Genomic DNA, 26,787 nt, shown 5'->3' with positions numbered 1-26,787 from the left:
GGTAAAACTAACTCGACCAACTGATTATTTTTATGAATTTAAACTTTTATTGTACCTGAAATATATTGTACAATAAAGTTATATTTACTAAAAAAAAAAAATCAATTGAACGGATACTACATTATATAATATTACACAATTTATAGAATAAAATCGTAACTATTTCATCGTTTGAATCGGTTGACCGAATTTTTAAATAATGTTATAAGTATATAGATCGTCAAAAAAACTTGTGGAACTGTATGTTTCTATACTTTCGAAAATAATTTGAGAACCTCTGCCCCACACACGATAATGTGATGATTACGTCACGACGGAATCTAATGTCTCGGACCACCGAACGCGATACTCTGGTGATATCGAATTATCATAACCGATGTTTCATCGGAACACCCCTTTAGAGGGCTTCACGTCGATCACGACTCTCTGGACGTCGTTCCGTCCGAGTAGCAGTCTTAGTCTGGTACCGAAACCGAGTTCAAGTCTAAGTAGATAAAAAAAAATTCGAAATGCGTGGTCTGAAAATACAACTACTATCCAACGCCCTCAAACCGGCATTACGTAGGCACAGCAGCAGCTCGTCCGTGGCCACAAATTTTGACCTCGACGGAGTGTTCGTGCCCATACCTACACCGTACCGAGCCAACGGTAATGTCGACTACGGAGCGCTTGCGTACAATTTCGAGCGATGGGAAAAAATACCGTTCAGAGGTGACCATGACTCCATAATTATGAAAACCTTTAAATTGTATTATGCTGTTATATTGTTTTGTCTTAGAGCATAAGTTGAGCGCAATTATTTTAAACCAAAAATCTGAAAAATTCAATAATTTTAAGTATAAAATTGACTTGTCACAAGAGACAAATGCATGGTTTAAAACGTTAGCACCACTATCGTTTGAACAATAAAACAAAATAAGTAACTTTATAATAATTATCATTTGAATAGATAAGGTACAAAATGCGGATAGCAATAAATTAATTAAATACGTATATTAGAAAAGTGCTATAATACAAAAAGGTTTTGAATGGGAACCTATAATAATTGTTTTGTTTGCTCGATTAGTATTTTACTAGACAAGACGAGTGTACTCATACTTAGCTATTATCTTCCAAGTGTATTTTTTTATTTTTAATCTTAAAAATTGAATATGACTAATGATATTATAATTCTCATAGTTATCTACCAATCAAACATTCAAACGTTAACTATATACAAAGAATTCGAATACCATCGTAACGTCGAGCACGAAGTAAATTATAAAAGGTCTTATAAGTTGGAATATATTTTAAAGTATATTTTATATACGTAAATAACCAAGTTCAACAGCGTATAAAAAGTACGTTTTATGGACACGAATAAAAAAAATAATGTGATATTAGTCTCGTTTTTTTATAAGCTAATAAATCAGCGTAAACGTTGAACCTTTCGGTGTGGTTTTTTCGACCAGTTTTGTGATTTTAATATTTTTTTTCCAACGAAATTAAAAATATAAAATAACTAACGAATACAACTAGAATACTAAATAGAATCGGCATAGAAATCTTATTAGCATGAAATAAAATAAACTCACATTTTATGTAATATTTAGTCAATTCAGTGTCCGTTCAATTTTAACCAAATTTAACTAAATTAATATTCGTTATTAATTAATTTTTTATGAGAATCGTGTTCATTTAAAATTTAATAATGAATAACTCATAACTCATAAAGATAGAGAGGATAAAAAAAAATTACAATTTGTGGTCAATTAGTTCTTAAAACAATATATTTTTTTTTTAAAAACTAATTGATTTAAATAATTTGATTTCAGGTAGGAAATATAAAATATTGTACATTATTCAATTCCACAAATATTAAGTTTGTAATGAATAAATTTCCACTACAAGGGTGATTTAATTTTTTTTCATAACAAAGTATAAAATACAACTGGAAAATTATTGTACGTATTTATGATTAAACGCACTTGGTTTTATATAAAAACTTTCTTGTACAACGTTTTACAGACATTATTTTATTTTTGTACTATTGTACGTCCAACTCAATTCTATATCATCAATAAGAGAGACAAAAGTTTAATTTAAAGTTTTGTTTACAGCAATAGCAAATTTCAAAACTTATTTAATAATAAATTAATAATGTGCTATTAATATTAATTTATCATATTATGATGGTTTTAAAATTTCATTTTTAATTATTTTTAAAAGTATTTTATTCACTTAACATTTAAAAATTGATTTATTGTACATTTTAAATCCGTGCTCTAACAAACAACGGGTTTATTGTATTTATTTATCATTATTTTGGAGAAAAAAATTAGTATAATGTTTATGTAAAATTCAGTCATATAAAAACTAAGTACCTAACTATAATGTTATTTCTTTTCAGGGTATTGTGTAGGTGGATCAAATGGCGAAGGACCATATTTAAAAGCAGAAGAAAAATTAGAAATGGTATCCAAAATTCGATCTATGATTGGGAAAGACAAATTACTGATTGCTGGGACGACGTGTGAATGTAAAATAAAAATATTAATTTTGAATAATAATAGAATATTTTTAGCGATTCTCACTGAATTTAAAAATACCATGGGTTAGATGATTTTGATTTTAATCCTTGAATGTAAATAATCTATAGTCGAAATCAATTCTAAGACTTTTAAGAAAGTGAACAATATTCTTTGACTAAAATATTACTTTAACGCATCATTGGATATGCATTATATATATACGAGTATTCGTAATGCTGAATATATAAATGTATGTATTATTATAATGTGTACTCGAGTATTTATTCTATTATTTTGTTTTTTCAAAATCAAATCAAAACATAAAATAAAATTATATTTCTGATAAAAATATTAAATTAGATTAATTTTATTTATATAGCAACTAAGTTAACGTGTGACCTTAGTAAAGCTGCGGCTGAAGTTGGAGCAGACGGCGTTTTGGTGATGAGTCCATTCTATTTTAAAACTAGAATGACGGTAGGTACCAACATCTAATTAATAATACGTTATAAAAACATTTTTTTCTTTTATTCTACTTACATTTTGTAATCAATTTTATATTATAATATATATTTAGTTTGTTCCAAGTGATTAAAATAAAATACCGTAAAATAACCAGTAATTAAGTAGTCTCCCCTATAAAATTTTAACTTTGACGTATATGTAGGTATTATATATTATAATATAAAAATAATTGTTTGAAGCGTATAGTTAAGCAATCGCACACGACCCACCTCAGAATGTTTATATAGAGTCGATGATGAATTTATTATTATTATTATTATTATTGTCAACGTAACTATATGAGATGTGACAACGGCTCGGTACTTTGAACGGTCCAACGGAGTTTGAAGTATAGATCATTCGTTTTAACTACGACTTACTTAATCTTGAGACACGAGTAGTTAAGATAGATTGAAACACATACAATAATAATAATAACCAATAGAAAAATAATATTGTAAGTCAATAGCGCACTGTTTGGCTGTAAAATGTTAAAACCCAAAGAATGCCATGCCCAATGTTTTTGTTTAGTAATCATTATTATTGTTTGTAACGAATTTATAACAATATTATTATATAATATATTTCCCGTGTGTAAGAGTAATGATATTAATATAAGAATATATTATATAACTATAATAGTCTCACGGTTGTTTTGTTAGATTTTTAGCAAATAATGTATATGTATTTTACTAAAATCAAAATGATAAAATAAAATGTAATACCTATAGTAAAATTGTTATTAATAAATTTAATATTATGACAACTTTGAACCATTTTACGATTACTTAAAAACTATAACATTTAATATAATTATAAAAATATAAATTATTAAAAACCATATTAATTCTAGATAAAAAATATTTTAAGTTTTAACGATATTATCCTATACGACAATCGTCTTTTTAAAAAATATATTCTCAGTCCATTAACTAGAAATAAAATGCTTGATATATGATTATATATATTTCCTTAAGACCTATTATAAATAATATGAGTTTTCAGGAAAACTCGTTATACGATCATTTTGTGTCGGTGGCAGACTCGTGTCCAGCGCCGGTTATAGTGTACAACATGGTGCCCGTCACCGGTATCGACCTCAGCGTCGACGTATTGAAGAAAATGTCCTTACATCCAAACATTGTTGGCGTTAAGGATAAAGACGTAAGCCGCACGCTATTTGAATAAAAACTGAAATGACAATATTATAAATCGTAATGCGCGCAAATACCTTTTTTTTTTGTTTTTTCCATTTCGTGCACGTCGTGCAGATGGGAAAACTCGCAGCGCTGGTCACCGAAACGCAGGACCAGAAATTCCAAATTGTCGCTGGCTCGGCGAGTTATTTATTGGCCGCTATGCTCGTTGGTAAATCACACGACTTATATATTTAAATATTGTTACATTGTCTTTTGTCCCTTTGAGATAACTTCGTTAAGGTTACATTTTTTTTTACTTCAAGGATGCTCGGGCGGAATAAATGGTCTGGCTGCTGTGCTTGGTGAACCGTTGTGCAAAATGCACAAACTGGCAGTGGCGGGTCAGTGGCAGGAGGCTTTAGAATTACAGAGGAAACTCGTCAATATCGATTTGCTGGTGAGTGGTTTGACTGATCTATACTTATAACATGATAGAATACATGTGTAATACGTACTTACTAATGAAAAATTTTAATTATTCCATTCGATCAAAAACACGACCGGGAGTCGGTTGGGTGGTGATTTTCTGTTTACGCAATTAATATTTTTCACGAGTAAATAAAAAAAATTAAAGTTTGAATTATACAAATGTGTAGTACTTGGTTATTTCCTTTAGAATATTTTTAATTAGGCGTTTTTTTCTACAATTACTATACCTACGACCCGAATATTATTATTGTTAGCCCAATATCACACTGTTTTAACGATAGAGGCGTAGCGTTTTAAAGTCAATCGATAACACGCACGTACAACTCACATTAATAGGCACATAAATGTGTTTTAAAAATTACCATGTAAATTCTTAAATAACTAATAACTACATTACATTTTATCATAGATTTCTCTTACTTTCTGTGTAATATCGTTTCGTGCACGCGTGTAATGGAAATAACTTATAAATCCCAACCATTTCGTATAGGCGTATAATATGAATAATTATTTTATTATACGACGGCTGTCGTGCAACAGCTGTGGCGACGATATTAATTTATAAATCGATTATGTTCATTCGATGTAAATATGTAAATATGATGTGACAACGAGACATTACATAAATATTTAAATTTTTTCTACAGTATATCATCCGCGGTATACAATACTTATAATTGTGTCTAAAATTTAGTATCTATTACGATAAGGATATTTTACTGCAGTTGATCATTTAATTGATATCGATTGCGATAATATTATTATACTCAATGCGAGCATAAATTTAATTGAAATTTTTAAATGTGGTGTCTTGTAGCTCATGCAAGAATGTGGACCGGCTGGTCTAAAAGCTGCGATGGAACTGTTGGGCTATAAAGGAGGCTTGTGTCGATCTCCGTTACCACCAATCAGCGACGAGAAAGTTGCAAAAATCAAACGAACGCTAAAAAAAGATGGATTTTTGTAATGAAATTAAATGAAACAAAAAAAAAACCCTTACATTTTTTACAGAATCATATTATATATATCTTTTTATTACAAACAAAAGTCAATATATTATTTTATACAAATACATACAATTAAAAATATAATTATATCGATACCTTAACTTATACGATCAACGTAAATATACATTTTTCTAAATAAATTAAATACAAAACTAATATTTTAGGAATAAACACATATAATATATATTCATAAGAAGCATTTATAATAATTTCACTAACGGGATAAAGGACACCGTCAACAAAAACCGTTATAAAATGTTGGCTCAACGTTTTTAAAAAAGTATATAGATGTTCATACATTATTATATGCTTAAAAATATTTTTTCTTTCGATGTATTTTGCCATGGCACGTTTAAGAGTTTATGTATGTTCAACACACTTCGTTGTAAAAAGAATTACGTACACGAAAATTATTAAATTTAAAAAAAAATCAAGAATACGTTAAAAAGTTTACAATAAAAACAATAATATTACCAATTATCATTTGGTAATTGAAATCGCTGATGAGATAAGTACCTAAAATAGTTTTTCATGAGTAACTGAACAAAAGCAGCTTAAATATAAATATCAAAAAAATATATATTGGCACTATTCTGTTTTCGTTAAACATGTTTCTGAGTTTCGGACGATTTTTGTTTAAAATCTTGGTAACGATGTAAATAAAAATAATTTAAACTTATCCGACTAAACATAAAAATAATTAAACATTGAATACTTAAAACTAACTTCTGGTACTATAATACACACAATATATCACAAACGCAACGTTGATTTTTTTCTCCTCTTCAAACAAGCTGATTAATGCGGGTTATAGACGGTTAGCTTTGGAATCTCCACGGCGCCAAATCTAGTTCCGTCAAGATCTGTCTACACGGGATCAATGCATTTCTGTAACAGAGATAAAACAAAATGTTAATAAATGTAAAAAAAAAACCAAATAAAATTTAAAACCGTTTTTACTATGACGAGCATCAAATGATACAATAAAACATTTGTATGTAATTTGCACAAAATCTAATTCCAAGTATAAAAAAAAATATTGAACAAAATTGATGAAATATAATTTTAATTTACATTCCGCATAGTATCTAAGATAGTAATTTATACATAAAAATTAAAATAATTGATACCACGGTGTCTTAGAATTAAATCATTTTTATCTAAATCTACTAATTAAAATCGTATAAAACTATATCTTAGTTCAATTATTTATTATCTGGACACATTTGCCTTTTTAACTTATACTTTATATATTAAGCTCTATCTATATGTTCAAGCTATTTAGAGCTCGTGTTCAAACGAACGTGTCGTTTTCTTTTCCAAAGTTCATTAAAAACTTTAATTTAAATAAGTATCAATTAATATAATATATTTTAAATTGGATGCGAATTATAATGTAATATAATATCGCCTATAATTATTTAAGTATAGAACAAATTGCATAATATCTTTATTTTGGCAGATAATGATTAACATTTTTAATTTCTTGTTAATTATGATGGTGCAAGTTACATTTTATGTCATTTATTTTGGATAGTATGTATTACTGCTATAAAAAACTTACCCTGGGTTGATTTGTAGGAATGCGTTTCTCTGCATCGTTTGTATGTTATCACCAGTCAAACATATGAGAGTGGACAGTGAGAACCTCCTGATGACAGATAGTTGATCTGAAACAGTGACAACAATGTTAAAAACGATGCCATTAGAAACAAACGTTTCGGTGTTTACAAGCATGACAGTAAATTAATAATTATGTCTATTTGCTACTATACAGAGCGATTTTCTGACCGTGTAAATCTTTAGTCTGTCTTTATATTACTTGTATACATTTATTCAAATATTATATTATAATTTTTTTTTTTATCAGTTATATTTAAATATAAAATTAATAATTAAGCTTAGAAGATATTATTAGGGCTATGGTAATTTTAAAGTTATTAAAACGATAAATATTTTTCTGATGTGATTTTATAATCCCAGAAATTATTCTGTATTTGTTCTGTACTTGGAGAAAAAAATATTAAAAAAAAAATGGGCCCAATATCATTGTTTATATATATATATGTTATACTTGACACCTGCAGAAGCACTCGGTGAAAAATATTTAATGCTTACCTGGGGAGAAAGCTCCTGGCGATATATCGTATTCGTAAAAGAATCGATCGCCAGCTTTGTAACGGAAGAATCCTTCTCCGAGGACGCATCTAAATGAAGGAGTGGTTAGCGTTCCCGGAATAATTCTTTCAAGCATTCCACCGACCAGGTAATCGATGTCGTCGACTGTTGGATAGATTTTAGCTAATCGCTCAATTCTCTGCAAATTAAATATTTATAAGTGTTTGCGGTAAAAACGATCCTTGATTAATAATAATAATTATTGTTGTTAAAATTACCTCTTCGTCCATGACGTCTCTGATATCATCGAATGACGTAGCCTTCGGTAATCCGCATAACGTCCTAAAGTGATTATACGACGGTATTCCCATATCCCGACCACGTTGAATATCTTTGGCTACCAAATCTTGTCCCAAAGGTCCATTCGCTCTGAACAGCAAATCAGTAATCTAAAGATAAAAAAAACACTATTTTATTAAATATTCAATTAAATAATACGTATTTTAATATTTTCAAAATATTATGTACTCGTATTTTTGTTTAACGTTTTAGCTTATGGCGAGAATTCAACTTGGCGTAGTCACAATATTATTAATCGTGATAATCAAAAATGAAAATTTATACGAAAAATAATGTAATTAAGATGCACAATTGAACTATAAAATATTATTGCTTATCTGAATTTAATTACTAACTAAAAACATGGTAAATGTATAATCGATGTAGTTATTTTACGTATTTATCGAATGAATAAAAAAGTTGTTATTTGGTGAATAAAGTTTAAGAGTTGATATTTTACTTTATACATATGTCTTATAATAATTAGAATTATGATTTATATATATAAAAAAAAGTCAAAATATGATGATAATATGCACTAAGAAATCCTACAAATATTTCCCTGAATTATATTCTTTAAACGATTAGAAAATATGTTTTTTCATAAAAATGTATTAACTAACTTAAAAATATATGCTTCAAAATGATAAAAAAAAAATGACTGGCTTTATTGCAATATCTATGAATCAAATTTATTAGATGCACAAATAATATAATCAACTTAACACAATTTGCTTAAAATTAAAATTCATAATAATAATACATTAAAATAAATTAGGTTAGGTTAGGTATTTTTTCATAATTTACAAAATATTCCAAAAATTAGTTAGTTATGCAAAAGAAAGTAATTATTTTATAGCCCTTAAAAAAATTCCTGATTTAACAAAAAGCAATTTTTCATGTGAAATCTGTGTTTAATGATCATGTTAATTTTTATTCCTACACCATACCTGCATACCACATAACAATCAATGAAGAAAAACAAAAAATAAAAATCCGGATTCTATTTAAAATCAATAATTATAACTTGTAAGTGAGGTAAAATCGGTACTTATAAATTTGTTCGGTATATCATTAAATATTTTCTCTGCGTTAATCGATTACGTTCTTAAATTAACAAAAGAAATATAATGAATTATATACGCGTATAATACATATATATATATAGATAATATCCTAGAAAAATTGTTTAGTATATTAATGAGCGCGATAGCCATTAAATAAATGATTTACTAATCAATTTCATCTCAATAAAAACTAAAAATGTAGTGGTATTTTTTGGTGTAAATATAACTTTTATTTGACGAATATAATCCAGACGAGAAAAAGTAATAAATCATAACGCTATATTTATGAGAATACTCACTTCTTCGCTGAAAAATATGTCTTGTGCTTGTTGAGGTTGTGTCGCTATACCTCTCAGGAACATGTCATAGTTACCAGGTCTTTGTATGATTCCGGGCTTGTTCATCCATTCACTGAAACGTGTTGGCGCGCCACCATTTTCGCGATCTTCATTCACCAAACTGAAGGATTGAAAATAAAAACAATTAAGCACTTTGCTCTTTTGTGTTTGAGTAATTTATTTCACTCACTTAAAAACGGATGGTACCAGGCTGTGCAATGATCTGAATGCTCCACCAGCAAAGCTAGCCAATGTAGACGGATTAATGTTTGAATTGTATAAATTACTATAACCTTGTTTCAGCGGAGAGATGCCATTTTCACGAACATAATTTTCACCTATAAATAATACAACTATTGTGTTACCTTCAACTCGCATAGTGAACAAAATACTAATTTGATATAGTTATTATTTTTTTTCTAATTAATTTTTTTTTTTTGAACTTTTTATGGTTTATATTTGTGAAAACCTACCGATATGTGTAGTATAATGTAATATCTATGTAATATAGTGTTTTGTATATGATACTATTTTTAATCATTTTTTTTTTTATCATTTTTAAATCATAATATCATGAGGCGAAACTTATAACAAAAAATGGATTAATATTTAATTTAGAGTTTGAACTATTTTATGTATTTACGCGTGTATTCAAAACAGCTATATTCCTTACGCCAAAGAATTTCAATTATAAAAATTATTAAAATTGTAGTTTATAATAGTTGTATAATAACGAGTAACATAATATTACTGTTATTAAGGTTATTGTTGATATTACTAAATTAGTATGACATTGATTCCTATTTTAAAACATAATACGTGTAGTTAATATATATAATCGATCAAATTTATGTAATCTTGTATATCCATTAAAACGTTAATACTTTGCTATTTAATTTTTATTCTCTCAAATAAGATTGTATAGAAATAAATTATGTAGATTTAAAAAAATTAACACTAATGGTGAAGATTTAAAACATATAAAAAATGATAAATAACATAGTTATTTTAAGTATTTTGAATTGGTTTACATAACAGTTGAGATATAATTTATTTGTCTTAGTCATAATTACAATCAACAGTGTTTGAAACTGTATAATAGTATTTATATTATTAAACTACTTATATTATTACGTATTTAACTTGAATTTTTAAATTATATTATGTAAATTGCAATATAAAATTAAATTTAACTTAAGCCAATTACTATAGTAGTAAAATTTTGAATGTAATTTAATTTTGGATATTATGTATACTATGTTTTGGTCTTTGCAGCAAATGAATACTGCGACATTGGTGTTTTGTAAATTAGTTAAATTACCTAATAAAATTGGTAGGAACTCGTTGTACGTGATGTGCTGAATGATGGCGATGACAAACTTTCTGGCTTCTTGGTACAGGATCTCATCGTTCCATTGCGGGTTGAGCTGCGCAAATTCTGTTACTAAGAAGTTGTGCAACCGCAAAAGGGCTACTTGTGATACGGCCATGTCAGGATGTTGATTTACTCGACCGTCGCCTAATCAAAATCGACAGAAATAAGAACATTTACAAAAATTTTTCAACACTAAATGTACTGTGGCCCTTAAATTATTATTAATGAATAATTATACGAACACTTGGTGTGAGACTCATATATAGTATATAATATTAAGAAGAAAGTTTTGTTCATTATTCGGTCAAGATGAAAGTATTTTTACACGAATAAAAACATTATTCAGTTTATACATATTATAAAATATTAATGAAATTCAAATGTATTTAAAATTGTGTTAAAAAACAACAAAAAAAGTATCATAATATATTTATCTATGCACTCATATTTTACAAGAATAATTTTTCACCTTCAAATTCAAAACAGAAAAGTAAAGATTTCGAAGAGTTTGTAAAAAATAAAAATATTATGCATGTGTGTATGTTGTATGTATGCTGTGAGATTGCGATGTAAATGTATTTAAATACATCGTGATTTAATGATAAGGAAAATAACATTTTTAAAACATATGTATTACACGAGGCATTTGTATACACTATACATTGTAATCTAATCATTTAAATTTAACCACCTTGTGTGTGATATTTAACTATTGTGTTATAGTCTATGTGAATTTATGTCATATTTAATTGGCTGCAAATTGTCTACAAACAACAAAAACAAATACGACGCTGTCGCAGTCGTAACTGCTTCTGTAAGACTTGACCCGATTACTCGACCAAACCAACACACTATCATATAAATGGTGAATATAAAAATATAATATTATTGTGTTTTAAAAATTAAAAAAAAAAAAAGACACCGCAATACATGACGGTTCAAAAAGTCATTATATTCAGGTACCTAGCCGTTTAATCAAAATTAGTAGGAAGATCGATTAAACATTTCAACATTAATCACTTTTTTTCAATAAATCTTTATTACCTGATCGATAGCAGACCTCCGTGTTGGTTGCAACGTTACAAGATTGCGTGGGAGTGTTGACGTTTGGCATGAACATTCGGCCGTCTCTTGTGATCTGTGCCCTCATCCTGCCAGCCCTGAAAGATCTCAGGTTTCCAGCTGTCTGACCTGTTGCGCCATACACGAGTGAAGCATCCAGGAAATGGGTCGTCGCTATCACCTGCAGGAGGTTAAAAAAATCAATATTAATCGATTAAACGATTGAGAAGCGCTTTCCACGCACGCGATTTTCTGTGAACTGCGTAACGTTAGCATATATTATTATTTAACCAAATTCGTGTCTTCCAAAATACCGTTCATTTGTTATTTAAATTAAACTACCTATTCTTATTTTTGCGTAATATAAATAATTATTGTGGGTGATCGAAAACTATATATAAACTTAAAAATGCGTTCTAGATCAAATAGTTACATATATAATTTGAATTTTTACAGTCTCTCAATTATTGACATAAAAATAATATATTAGGTATGCTAAATAAAATTGTAAACATTTGCAAATAAAATTAACTGATTGCTGAAAAGGAACAAAACTATATTGAATAATATAAATTAAGTTTTTATTAAATAACTAAAATTCAAAAGTATTGGATATAGCTGTGTTAAAATATTAAATTATCGAATTTGACTAAAAAAGCCTTTACAATGTTTATTACTTTCTTGTTTACCGTCTCTGAATTAGTTATCACTATGCCATAATTAATATAATATTATTAAAAATTAAACTTTATAGCTTATCCATTTATATTAAGTTTTGAACATTTTTCATTAACGGTATTATAATAAATTATATCTTTCTAACTAATACAATTATATTTTTATATTTTTCATAAATCATTCTTATAAAAATTATTTTGGTGCTTTTAAGGTGTTTAGTACTATAAATGTTACTGTTGGAATAAAATAATTAGCAGTAAACGAGTCAACAAACCTTTTGCTGTGGTTTCAAGGTGCATCCAAAATCATCGGATGATACAGTTCTTTTAGCCGGTAAACACGCTGTACCGAACCTAGAGTAGAAATGATCATTGGCAGGTACTGGTATTGGGAAACAATTAGGATGTAGAGTTTCGATTGGCAACAGTTTTCCGTTGCTGGCACAACAATCAGGAGCTGAAAATGAAACACATCATAATTATTGTTAATTAAAATCACAACCATTACGGAAAGTATCTTGTATGAAATAACTTTTTTTTTTTTAAATAAAAAATGTGTGTGAGTTAACGGCTAACTTATATCAATAATATCTTAAACATTATAATATTATTATACAATGCATTAAGATTATTTTTGAATATACCTCGTTTCTGAAAACTTATATTATACATTGTAATATTCACGCGTGATGGTAGAATAAAAATGTTTAAATTAATATGAAAAGAAGTGTCTGATTTAAAAAGAATCGATCCTTGAGATACGCAATATTATGTACATTGGACATATGGTGACATGCATTATAATTTATCTATTTTAGTTTTTAACTTTCCAAATCAACAATAACAGGAAGGAAAAATTTCGTGACTACTATATGTATGACTAGCAACAATTATTACATTCGTATAAAATATATACAACTTGTATTTACAACGTAATATAGAATGTGTCTATGTATAGGTAGGTACATTAAAAAAATTATTATACAGTGAAAAGCATTCAATAACTTTTCTATTTTACATAATATGTCATAATAATTAGCTTGTCAAAATTATTTCAATGATGTAGTATGAATGATGTATGCCATTAAAATATAATTTTATTTGATAGACAATACAATTCAAGTACTAATAATTTAATATTACGTGTATACCATTAGAGCATAATTTAATATCCATATACTTTTCATAACATTTAATATACTTCTTCTTTTTTAATCTGTATACATTATTTCGATAGAGGTATTTTAAAAATTATTTATTTTTCTCCGATACGATAATTTAATTTAATAATGTATTCTGTTACTATCTAACTTACTAAATCGTATACAAATATGTCAATTTATATTTGTAGTATATTTTAAATAAAAATTATTATTATATAAGGAAACGTACAAAAAAAAATATAATATGCTCTTTGCTCGTTATATAACGCTTAGGATCAATAATCGAAAATCGCTGTAGACACGGAGTATAATACAGCTTTATAGAATTAGGAATCAGAAAATGGTAGACTGGATATAACTTTTTTATAGGCTTCGATGGATCCATAAATAAAATAACATTTTCAAAATAGCTGTATAAAAGATTATTAAATAAAAAAACATGCTCGTCCTGCTTCAAAAGTTTAGAAAAATTATATTATTAAAATTTATATCCAATAAATACAATACAGCATTGCGTTTTAATGTAATCTATATTATTATTTTTCGCATAACGAATATTATTTTATTTATAATGTTTAACATAGTATTACTTAAGAGACAATAAAGTAATCATATTATATTGAATTACAATTTTCAAGTGTTTCTGTCTATACTTATAATTGTATTCGATTTGGTGTTCAGCAAGTGCAATCAAATATTTTTTTAGATAAGTAAAGAATACCTAATAAATTAATCATCATTTATTTATTTATTCATCTATTTTTAACCATATGTCAACAATGAGTAACGAGATATTTAATTACAAATCTTTGGTTGACTCATATGAAACGACGATAATATTATGATAAATACGACAATTATTTTAAATCAAAGAAACGTTACATAGTTATTGCCATCAAGGTACTGAGTGGTTTTTACTTTTCTATACTAATCGTTTTAAACAGGTCACAGGTACTTCATTAAAAGCGTATATATACATACGTTTTGCCCACTCCGGTATATACATCTTTAAATCGGTAAATCATATACGATTCAATTATGTACGCCTGCTATCTGAAAAATGTGCCATTTCGTTTTCACCCACTTATAAAGTTATAAATTAGGTATAATGTAAACTTCTACCAATCATCGACCATCGTATAATATGGGGTATTTTGATATTTACGTAATATTATAGTTTTTAACCTACATTATAGTGATTAATAATCGATATAGACACATTATCTAGTCCGAAAAATACAAAAGTTATTGTAACACGCACAATATAACGGGTAAACGGGTTTTAAGACCATCAAATATGGTCGATAATCGACTCGCGAAGACGTACCGTATTATTAAAATATTAAATTGCCCTACTCTCAAAACGGGTTTTCAACTAAAAAAAAAAATCCATCGTCTAAACACGAAAGTACGGCTAAACTAATTGAATTAAATTTTTGTTACGTAAAACAAAAATGGCATAATATCAAGAATAATCGAAAACTGCAATTGCACTAAAAATTTTACTTTCCGCTTAACACATTTATATGGCTTACACGGATGTCATATATAATAAATCATGTATAGAAATTAGAAAGCAAATAAATGTAAATAAAATTTACAAATGCAATACAATATTCACAATATCCGTTTGTCAGTGCATCCGTTGCACACGTCGTAATATGCATATATCGGTAGGACTAAGGAGATATGCGAATATATAGTATTATCTAATACGACTCATAATATAACAGTATAATATATAGTAATCAACAATAATGTCATTGTTGAACAGCGTAACTTTTGCATTAATGATTTTTCTAAATTTCGGGCTCTTAAAAATGCTGATCTGGTCGTCTGCGAGCCCGCCGTAGTGGGTTGCGAGTTACACGTTATAACACTATATTATAGTGATGTTTACCAAACGCGATAGAAGACTTCTATCCCGACAAGGCGTACGCGGTGTGATGAGGCCGTCAACCGGGACTGATTTGCCGTTTCCGGCCGTGTGACTCGACACAAAACGATGGGCGTTTTCCGAGCGCGCTCACATATATTATTATACAGATTATATAACGCGTTCCCATCGAGTGCTTACACACGAGCGATTTTCAAAGTCAATACACAGAGCCAATGTGCGTTGGGATTGCGGCAGCAGACAATGGACGATGATGGGGACGCGAATAGAGAAAACGCCGTACACACGCGGCCAAAGACTATATGCTTTGACGGGCAGTTATCGATATATTATTGGGAATGTTTGTCTCTCTATATATTATTATAATACCTGCAGTCGATTCCTAGTATATTCCGACGTTTACGTTATTTACGATATTATGCGATGCTTTCTTCCGCCACCGCGTACCTACACTGCCAGCAGTGGCAAAATGCCGCTGCAGAGGTGCACACGACAATAATATATTATATTTTATTATTCTACGGTCCGCCCGACGCATTTAGGTACCTACGTACATATTATGTGTACGACAATAAGTGAAAACGACCATCACGTCGTTAACGAAAATGATCACGAGCGAGACCGTATAACAATAAAATATAACAACAATATAATATAATAAACGATATACCATTGCAGCAAACGGTTGAGCGAACGGACAGTTACGTAAAAATACTTTTGGCCGTCGATTGCCGATCGGCGGCATGTACGTGTGTACTTAGAACGAACGTTTTTATTCGAACGTCGTCGTGACCGCGAATAATACAAAAATTATTATTATTATTATTATTATAAGACTGAAATCTCGTTGAACGGATGAAAATATTAATTCGAAAATGAATTGTCTGTTTGTTTTTTTTTTTTATTCTAAGCACTTTCCGTCGGGTCATTACATTTTCGTAACAGTCGAAATAAAACGGTTACCCGCGTAAAAATTAACAATTCAAAACCTGCACAATATCGTTAATAATATTGTTGTCGTACAGTTATTACCAGCTGTACGACGAGCGATTATGGCAAGTATTCGCCGTTAACTGCAGGCAGATTAGAATCACGCCACTTGTACATATTAATTATAATACATAGTATAATATGAAATGCGTAGAAAACATTAATTTGTTCATAAATATTTTATTCACGCTACAATCGTCCGCGAAATTTGTTGTAAAACCGTCCACATAGGACATTGCATCCGGAACTTAAGAGTAACGACATTAAAAAATATGTAATAAATAGTTTATCGTACTAGTGTCAATCCGCACGTTATAATAATATTATAACGCTAAACCGTCGATTGGCGAATAAAATATTATCATAATAATATTATCGCAGAGGTATTTAGGATTAAGGTGATAATTTACGCAACTCTAAGATAGTAAAATGTGTAATATTATACTGTACAGTGAATAGGATGGTAGTTAGCACTAGCTATTATATAGCCGCCGGCTGATTGGCCTACCTATTTGAATCGTTTATGTACTTAATAAACAATAATACAACGTCGTCGTCGTCGTCGTACAACACATCACAATAAATATTATATTGCCTATTACCAATGAGTTAACATATTCGCCAGTTTGATTTCGTTGGATAATAATAATATATTAATATGCTATATAGTGGTCTTGTACGTGACGCGTTGGCGATAAAAAAAAAAAACGACTCGCCGGAGGGCTGAACGATATTCGAGTAAAAAACTACTGTTACTAAATCCCGTTTCGAACGGACGTGTGTTTAATCATCATTGTTATGATATCTACTTACACGAATTTAATAATGAATTTAATTCGATATTGATATATACACCTGGCTATAATTATTATTGTTGTTGTATAAGCTGCGCCGGGCGAAAGCCACTGGACAGTTGTGCCCGATTGCGTAATCCGATTAAACGTCTATTTACAATACGATTATTATATTAAATGCATATAATAACCACAAAGTATACGAAGTACAGTTCCTAAAATCCGTAATAAATACAAAACATGCCGTGCTAAACGCCAATCAGATAAATGCGTTACAACGATTGACTCTTCGTCGTCGTAGACATCAACCGTATAATACAAAAAAGGAGTAAAACAATAAGCGTCTACATAAGTAAAAACATTGCGGAGCAGATTTAATGTTGATTTTTATCTAACAATAAATAATTGTTGATACGATAGTTCGTTATGACAAACTTTAAAAAATACATTTGAAAGTTGTTTTATATCGATATTCATGTGCAGCTATAACGACTATACATAATATTATATTAAAAAAAATGTCCATTTATAATTATCACCACAGAATATCATAATATCATATAAACCGAAACGAATTAACATGAGTACTTAAAGGGAAGATTTAAAAAGAAATAAGGTTTTTTTAATGATGGTTAATATGTAGATGTAAACTGACAGAACCGTGTTCGATTCGTTATACGTGAGTACTTATTGAAATGAAGTATGTAATATTATTATAATATTAATTCGACTTTAACATCTGTTTTTGTATAATATTGAATTAAGTAAATTCCATTATAATGCGTTTTTAATAACTGTTTATACATAATATATTAAGAATAAACAAATAAGCATACAGCTAACTTGTTTATTTTGATATAAAATAATTCGGTTGAAAATACCTAAAGTACTCGCACTTGAACGATATGAAAAATGTAATTAAGGTTATAAGAAAATTGCCATTTAATCTCTAGAAAACTGTTAAGATTATATTTATCACTATAAGTAACAGAATTATGGCACAAAAAGGGAGTAAAGTAGGTACTTCACATAATGGCGAAAAGACATTTTTCAATTTAAGATTTTATCAGACATATATTTTTTAACGTTTACTGAGATTTTTCCGTCTATTCTTTGAGTTAAAAGTATGAAAAAGGAAAATCCACTATAGCCACAGCCATTACAGAAAAAGAACGCTGTCATTTCCGTTGAAGATATTGTAATCGTTTTGTCGAGTTTCTAAAATACCGACTACAGAGATAATAGAAATAATATAAAATTGTTCCTTGAGAGTATATTATCTACAATTATTAAGGTAATTCGTGCAGCTGGATAATAATTGTATATCATTTAAATATTTTTAATATATTTCACGTGGACTTTGTAATGGAATAAAATCGTTCTATATAGTGTAAATAAATATAAGTAAAAAAACTATTGTAGACCAAATACTAAAAATTAAGTTTCCAAATATTATACAAAACATATTTTAAAATATTAATATATATATTTATATGTGTGTGTGTGTGTGTGTGTGTATGTACTCAAATACAAACAATAATCTAAAATTAATATGTACGTAAAACAAGTATATACCTTTGTTTTTTAACAAATTTAAACAGTCTATATACTCCATACACTTAAAACCATTTGTAAACCATTATAAAATTTGAAAATAAAATAAAATCTAAATTGGAAGTAATTATTATTTTCATTATCTATGTACAATATAACTTACAGCATGTCTTAACGCTTGAAATTTATTATAGAAACCGTTATAAAATATTCGACTGCAGCTGTGAAAAAGTGCATCCGGCGGTACACTACATTCATTAACCAATTATTTATTAATTATACTATGAATATTATTTATTTATTTTTCAAGTTGCTTGCTCAAGAGAATTGTTTTCCTACCATTCTTAAACGAACTCTTAAAAACATTAAGCCGTTTATGTTATAAAATCGAACACTGTTAAATTGCGAAACGTCAGTGAAACAGTCCGTCCTTACTCCATATATTATATTATTATGTTATGCGAATGATAATATTATTATCACGGTCATAGCACACTGACACAATATTTATTTTTCGTTTTGAACGTTAACAATTTTCAAAATTGCATTTTCGTGGACAACATTATTCTGCATAATAAACAAATTCCTTCTAAAGACTGTGCTGCAGTGCACCGGCTATATGATATTACGTTACTAGTTTTATAACATACGTTTAAATCACTGCTGCAGTATAAAAAACGCAACGATTCGTGTGGTTCGATAAGGCCACCGAACACACGCGTCGTGATAAAATTAACCGCATCCTTTTTTTTTCGCGATCCATTATAATATATATTTATAGTGTGCCGCCTATGGCGATAATAATAACCACACTATACGTATATTATAATACTATAAGTATATATAATCCCTATTCCCAGTTTATGCAAAACATTCCACAAGACCAAAAGAAAGAAATATATTCTGAAATTATTATACTTCCTAAAAATGTACACATTTTAAAATGTATTTAATTTGATCTTTGGATTAAGTGTATTGACTATATTTTATCATAGGTATTGCACTCACTTTAGCTAAAAGTGGTATGACGTTAAAATACCTCGACGATGATGAGTCTACACGAGTCACGGCTTTGATTAAAAGCAAATTGATTAAGAGTGCGGAAATAAATTTGAAATGCGTAAACATTAATTATTGACGAAGAAACTGTGTTTAAAAATGGAAGTAGTGCGTAATCGTGTGCGAATCGATAATACTAATTGACAATAACTAATAACGTCTATAGTGTCGATCTCTATACCATATTATAGTCTATATAGCTATTATGTTATTATTTACTATTATCCAATATTATACAAAACATTGATTTCAAAATAAAATCTATAGATTTAAGACTATATTTCGATTTGAATTTAAATATTAATTTCACTAAAAGTAAAAAGCTATGAAATAAAATAGGTACCTATTAGACAATATATCGCTTACCTGTTGCACTCTTACATTTTAAAAGTCTTTTATTTTTTTAACATAGATACCCACAATAAAACTATACACACATATTAGACAGAACGTGTAACGTCATTAATTTAATTTTAGGTATGTAGATCAACGACTATTAATCAGGAAATTGCCATACATGGGCCTTTTATAGTATTACTACAATACAATTATAGTTGTGTGTTTATGTATAACAGACGATATATGTACAGACAATGTACTGTATACATACAGGATGATATACCAAGCATGCTCATCCTATTATCCTGTTTTGATAAAGTAATTATTCAAAATCTGTTTTTAAAATTGAAATATTTAAATGTAGCAAGGTACTCAAAACTATACAATATTTTTCAAATTCTAGAGATGTTCTTGAATTATATGAAAAACGCCCTGCGAATATTAAAACTTCTGTTTTAAAAATGATAACCCTTAGTCTACTGTAAATTATGTAGCAGATAATTTTTCTGAGAATTCAGAAATATAAAAATCAAATTCATTACGAATAGTTTTTGGATAACCTTGATATAAAAACTGTAATAACTGAATATACTATTCAAATAAACTATTCATTTCACAGTGAGCAAGAAGGGCTTTTATTTGAAAAAAGTAGTTTGGATCGACATAAAACATCCTTAAGCAGTATAAACGAATCATAATAATTTGAAAATATGGTATTCAAGTGTAACTGAAAATTTCAAAAATTAAAATCTGAATAAATCCATCGTCGTCGAATAAAACCACGGGGACGGTGAACCGCGTGTTTGGCGAATCGCCCTGTATATATATATATATAGGTATATACCTAACGTACTGGTATATTATTATAACGTTGAGTTATTATACGAAGGCGATGATGACGATGATGATAATAATAACACACATATGATATAATGATAATATTATTATTATCGTCTTACGGGGAAAACGCGCGGATAGCGACCTCGAACGTCTGTCCAAAACGGGGAAGACCGGAATGCAGCTTCTGCACGGGGTAGCCTGCGCGTTCGGCCGCGGCCTCGGATCGCGTAGCGTCCGATTAATTAAAAACGCTTTCGATCGCACGACCGAAAAATACAAAATAATAATAACATATAATAACACGGTATAATATTATAATATTGCGCACGCACGCGCTCACGCGTCCCGCAGACCTCGACGGCGTGTTTGTTTTTAACGAGTCTCATTATGCTCGCGATGCGTTTAATATAACATATACTTTTCATGTCCCGATGTGAGGTCCGTACTTACTTAACGCGTACGAGGAAGACGTGTGTCGGTAAATTAATTAAACGATAATATTTTATTGTAATTGTATGTATATCTTTATATCTATTATCTATATCGTTTTGTGCGTTTACACGACACCGCGTAATGTACGTACATCAGAAGCGTTGTTTCCCCGACGATTGTGTTCCTGCTCGTCGTGTTGATCGTTCTGGCTACCGACAATGTTATTAATTATTCAGATTAACGCGCACAATTATATAACCGCGGTATAATAATATTATATAATATGGTTTAATATTATCGCGCGGGCGTGTCTCAACGTTGCAACTGCAGTGGTGCCCGCATTTAAGAGAATTATGCGACTTTTGTTCCGATATAATATTATCAACTACTACTTATTAAAACAAAAACGCGAATAACGTAAATTTAAAATATTTTTCGAAAAAAAAAAAGAATGATATAATACTCAAACGATGGAAATGTAGAAAATAACAGACTATTTTAAAATGGAGACTATTGTCGTAATTTAAGGTATTGAACATTAAGCGCGATCGTACGATTTGAAACTTTTTCGATATTTATATAAGATTTTTCGAAACGTGTTATAACTCACACAAGAATAAAATCCGGTAAAACCAACAATAGAACACGAGATAAAATGTTCCTGATTTAAAAAACAAACGTTAAGTAAATTCACCGTATAATAACGAAACAAACGAAAACTAATGGGTTCTACTGGACGCACATTAGCCATAACATGAATTTTCAAGACGGAGATATTAAATTGCGGCGTGTAACGTAGTTCTCCCTTTTCTTAAGTGGATTACAGTCTCCGCAGGTGCATACGCTAAAATTCATGGGAATGATATCTGGACGGGTCCTATATAGCTATTTTCAACGAACCTCGACCGGATGTAATCGATTTTTTAAACATGATAATATTTGAGTTCCCCATAAATTCTACGCTAACAATATATAATGAATTGAGATCGACGTTTTCGATTTTGTTCAAACGCCGTTCAAATCGGATGAATTCGATTATGCTATGAGAATATTATTGTTCGCAGTGCCGTCGGATCGTTTGCGGTTCGTCGGAAATATTTATACCCATATAAGTATAAATGTGTAACGTTATATCGCAGGTGTTCTAATATTGTTATTAACGATAATCGCACGTGCAATTAGTTATTATGTTATATATATAGACAGTGGCGGCAGATCTCCGCTTTCGATCCCCTTAAGTATACGATTTACCATGATAGTGGTGCGCATACCTCTATATTATACAACCGTGACCAAAACTGTGTCAAGTCTACGACCTCGTCACGTGCACCAATTCCATACATGTAAAAATCACGTTGTGCACCCGTGATAATACCTATATACGTATTGCAGGGCGCCCTGCACGAAATCCCCGCGAGATCACTGGTTGTCGTGTCGCAATAGTTGCGCGTCGGAAAATATTCGTTTACACAATAACGTTACATTACTATATTATATATTTTGTCTTATTGAAAATGTGATTTCACGTTTTGTATTCGTTTTTCGAGAGGTCAACGAAATTTTCATTTGGACGTTTCGTGGACTCCCATAAATGTTTTTGATTTCCAGGATTGGTGTTCAATGGTTCAACTGTTCGTAATTCCGTTTTTAAATACATTGTTGTCTTATTTATGCGACGTCTTTGAAATAATTAAAAGATTTTTTTAAATATACTGAAAAAGAAAACGACGCATCTAGACTACAGATATTATATCTGTTTTTGTAATTAAAGCAAACAGATCCTTAAGAAAAAACAAAAAATAATTGTGAAAAAAAACTAGTGTTTTATAAATTGATATAAAACTTAAACCTTGTACTTTTTTAGTTCGTCTGATAAGTAATTAACTTTTTAATTACAGTTGCTATACCCAAAATAATCAATAGGTTAGGCACCCATAATATATTTTATTTTTATTTTTGGGCAGAAATGATTATCTACATAAATATTAATTTGATGATGATTTAATTCTGTCATGAGGAAAGTGTACTTTATGTTGGTCGTAGTAGTAGAGTAGTATATTATTGTATAAGCTATTTAGATATATAATAGATGAAGTGTGTTATCTCATAACATTAGATTTTAACTCGATTATGCATAACTTTCCAAGAATAATTTTAAGTAGGTAAGTTTTACTTTAAAAAATAAATATAATAATAAATCTACATACTGAGTATAATTATATAGATGCTTACATCAATTTAAAACTAGTGTTATATTATTGCTGCTTGTTGTGGACCTATATAATTATGATATTTTTAATTGCGACGCTTTAAATAAAATGCAATTTTACATTACGTGAATCCGAGCATAGAATGAGACGTTCGCCGTATAACATATTATATTATATATAACACAGAATAAACATATTACGATTATCCATCAAACTCTATATTTATAAATCGGACATGAGTTATACCTTATTTTTTTTTTCAAAATTCAAACATAAATTATTGTCTGCTGCAGCACATGAACACGTATATACATTATACAACGACAAATCGTATATTATCGACACGCATGTACGGTATATACGATGTTATATTTTCTATTCTTTACTATTCGATTTTTACTTTCTTTCAGAATACATAAAATATCAATAGCTCGTTTCGACTTTAACAATTCACGAGGTAACGAGTGTGGCATAATGTTTTTTCATAAACTTTTTTTTATGCCGGTACACCAGTACAAACATTACAAACTATTCAATATGAAATACATATGATTTTTATTTTCACGTGAGTTTAATGAAATTTCGAAAATTGTACGACCGATTAAAATCTTTTACACGTAATAAATTTACGATTAATAAGTTGTTGTTTTTTTTAAGTCAACATCATATCAAGAAGATTAAATTCAAAAAAGTTGTAAAACAATTAATATTATACAATATATTATTTTATAGTCGGTCTTAAGAACAAACGCAAATTAATGACTGTTTGCTCGTTTAAATTCGTTAAGCGTTTTTCAAATGACGTTTTACATAAACACACCCTGTGTACATGCATATAATAGGTACCTACAATTCGCTACGTATTATAATATATTTTTCGCATCGACTTACCGGATTTCTCTGTGAGTAAAGTGACGTCATGTGCAACGACTTGCGCCCACTGCATAACGGCAAGTGTAAATCGTATGTCAGGCACGTTCCTCTCCGGGAACAGAGTCGTACGGATCAGTCTAGCACTGGGAAGTACTCGTCCGAATGAGGTCAATCTCGGTCTGCTCTCACCTAAAGCAAACACACAACATTTGTAATTATTGTAATTATGTACGGACGCATAAGCCTAAGTAATATGTACATCATTCATTACGAGGGCCAATAGTATTATAGTTGTTCTTCAACACGGCCCATAATATACTAATCAAAGACACGTTCCCAACACACAATATAAATTAGGTAGTCAATTTTATATTACCCGCTTATTATGTTATTCGAGTTATGCGAAACTCTGCTTTTAGTTTTAATGAAACATCAATACATTTTACGCGGATAATAGCGAATTTCAATACCTTCAACCGTTATAGGTTAGGTAGACAATATTAATTAATCGTATTTATTGTTTCCGGATATAATAAATAAAACTAAAAGTTTCGACTAAGGTCCGGCATATTTCGGAAATAGGATACCGGTTTCGAAAAGAAAGTAAAAATTTTTTCTGCATATATGAGCCTACGTGAAAACACGATTGTGTAGTCATCGACTCTAAGTGCTACGGATTTCCGGATGTCCTGAGGCGATTAAATTGGTAAAATAAAACTAGTTTCTAAGTCACATTTTTTTATTACGTCAATAATTAGTGTTCAATAATTCCTTATACTGGTCAGTAACCATAATATTTGGATAATTATTAATTAGTTAATAATATAGGCGATATAACATAATAAAAAAAATCTTTTCTAAAATGTATATAATTATATAGACGTAGGTATTATACTTTCAATTGTCATAGCATTGAATAGAACATTATCTAGTTTATGATATGCATATTGGAACCCTAGCTGAGATAGACAACATTATTGTAGAATAGTTACTGCGAGGTAGGTAATAAAATGTACATATAAAACTCAAATTTGGACTAAAATTGATATTCTCTAAGTCTATAAATTTCTACAGATTTCGTATATTCTGTATTAGCGCGTAAATTATAGAAACACTGTTTGTACAAAGAAACTATTCGAACGAAGGAATCAAAGAAGTTACCATGGTTACTTCAATTCAACGAAGATCCTGTCGGGATGTATAATACGAGGTGGAAAAAGGCTCGATGAGTCGTTAATTATTGAGAACGTAAAATATGTAGAAGATATAATATAAAAGCTTAAGGATTTTATAATGAAATATGTGTATGTAAGTATACTGTATAATTACAGCATATAATTCTATAAACCCGTGCTTTTACTGCTTATAGTGTATATTATATAGTTTAATATAATATAATACGAGTACCTTCAATACATATTATTATACATTTCACAACGTCATATCGATAACGTATTCATAAATGTGTAGGCAATATACACCTATTTCACTTGTCATTTAGAGTTTATAGAAATAGTAGATTTACTGGAAAAATAATATTACGAGCCTTACTTTAGCAGCGTAATTTACGAAAATTAAAAGTTTTACATTCAAGAAGTTCACCTTGTTTGAGTCGATCTAAATCATATTATGACAATAATTACTGATAATATAACGTATGAAATGATTTTTTTGATGCGCAGTAATCACTAAACGAACACCTTATATTGAAATACCGTTTTAAACTAATTACAACGCACTGTTTACCAGTGTATATCGATTAATATTTTTGATATAAGTACATACACTTGCATAAGTAGGTAGGTACATAACCTTGGCGAAATTGATTCGGTCTATAATTATCATGTACGTGAAAATAAGAGCAGACCCGTTCAGATCTATATAAATATTGTCTAAAACGTGTTTTACAATAATTAATAGGTATATGATTATTATAGTTATTATGTCATCTATAAATGTTCGAACGTACATTATACATAACATAATGTATGCAGTAGCTGTGCGTCGTTAT

At 29.2% G+C, this 26,787-nt stretch overlaps 2 protein-coding genes across 2 annotated transcripts in view; one reads left to right on the top strand and one right to left on the bottom strand.

Annotated features, from left to right (window-relative positions):
• Positions 1–441: 441 nt before the first annotated feature.
• LOC114132054 (4-hydroxy-2-oxoglutarate aldolase, mitochondrial-like) lies at positions 442–5,689 on the top strand. Its single transcript, XM_027997431.2, has 7 exons — positions 442–711; positions 2,390–2,518; positions 2,890–2,987; positions 4,020–4,178; positions 4,286–4,382; positions 4,477–4,610; positions 5,460–5,689. Exons 1-7 carry the CDS (start codon positions 510–512, stop codon positions 5,607–5,609), a joined length of 969 nt encoding a protein of 322 aa, XP_027853232.2. The 5' UTR covers positions 442–509; the 3' UTR covers positions 5,610–5,689.
• The window catches only part of LOC114132053 (peroxidase-like), a 41,924-nt gene continuing 20,780 nt past the window's right edge, over positions 5,644–26,787 (bottom strand). The window contains exons 4-13 of the mRNA XM_027997430.2: positions 24,795–24,965; positions 12,901–13,082; positions 11,931–12,129; positions 10,833–11,030; positions 9,702–9,849; positions 9,473–9,632; positions 8,046–8,216; positions 7,768–7,966; positions 7,214–7,319; positions 5,644–6,537 (exon numbers count right to left, since the gene is read on the bottom strand). Coding sequence (XP_027853231.2) covers positions 6,468–6,537; positions 7,214–7,319; positions 7,768–7,966; positions 8,046–8,216; positions 9,473–9,632; positions 9,702–9,849; positions 10,833–11,030; positions 11,931–12,129; positions 12,901–13,082; positions 24,795–24,965 — 1,604 coding nt within the window. The 3' untranslated portion in view covers positions 5,644–6,467. The remainder of the gene's footprint in view (positions 6,538–7,213; positions 7,320–7,767; positions 7,967–8,045; positions 8,217–9,472; positions 9,633–9,701; positions 9,850–10,832; positions 11,031–11,930; positions 12,130–12,900; positions 13,083–24,794; positions 24,966–26,787) is intronic.

Source organism: Aphis gossypii, chromosome 3 (genome assembly GCF_020184175.1).
Source record: "Aphis gossypii isolate Hap1 chromosome 3, ASM2018417v2, whole genome shotgun sequence".
NCBI lineage: Eukaryota > Metazoa > Arthropoda > Insecta > Hemiptera > Aphididae > Aphis > Aphis gossypii.
This window is presented reverse-complemented; position numbering and strand designations above follow the sequence as displayed.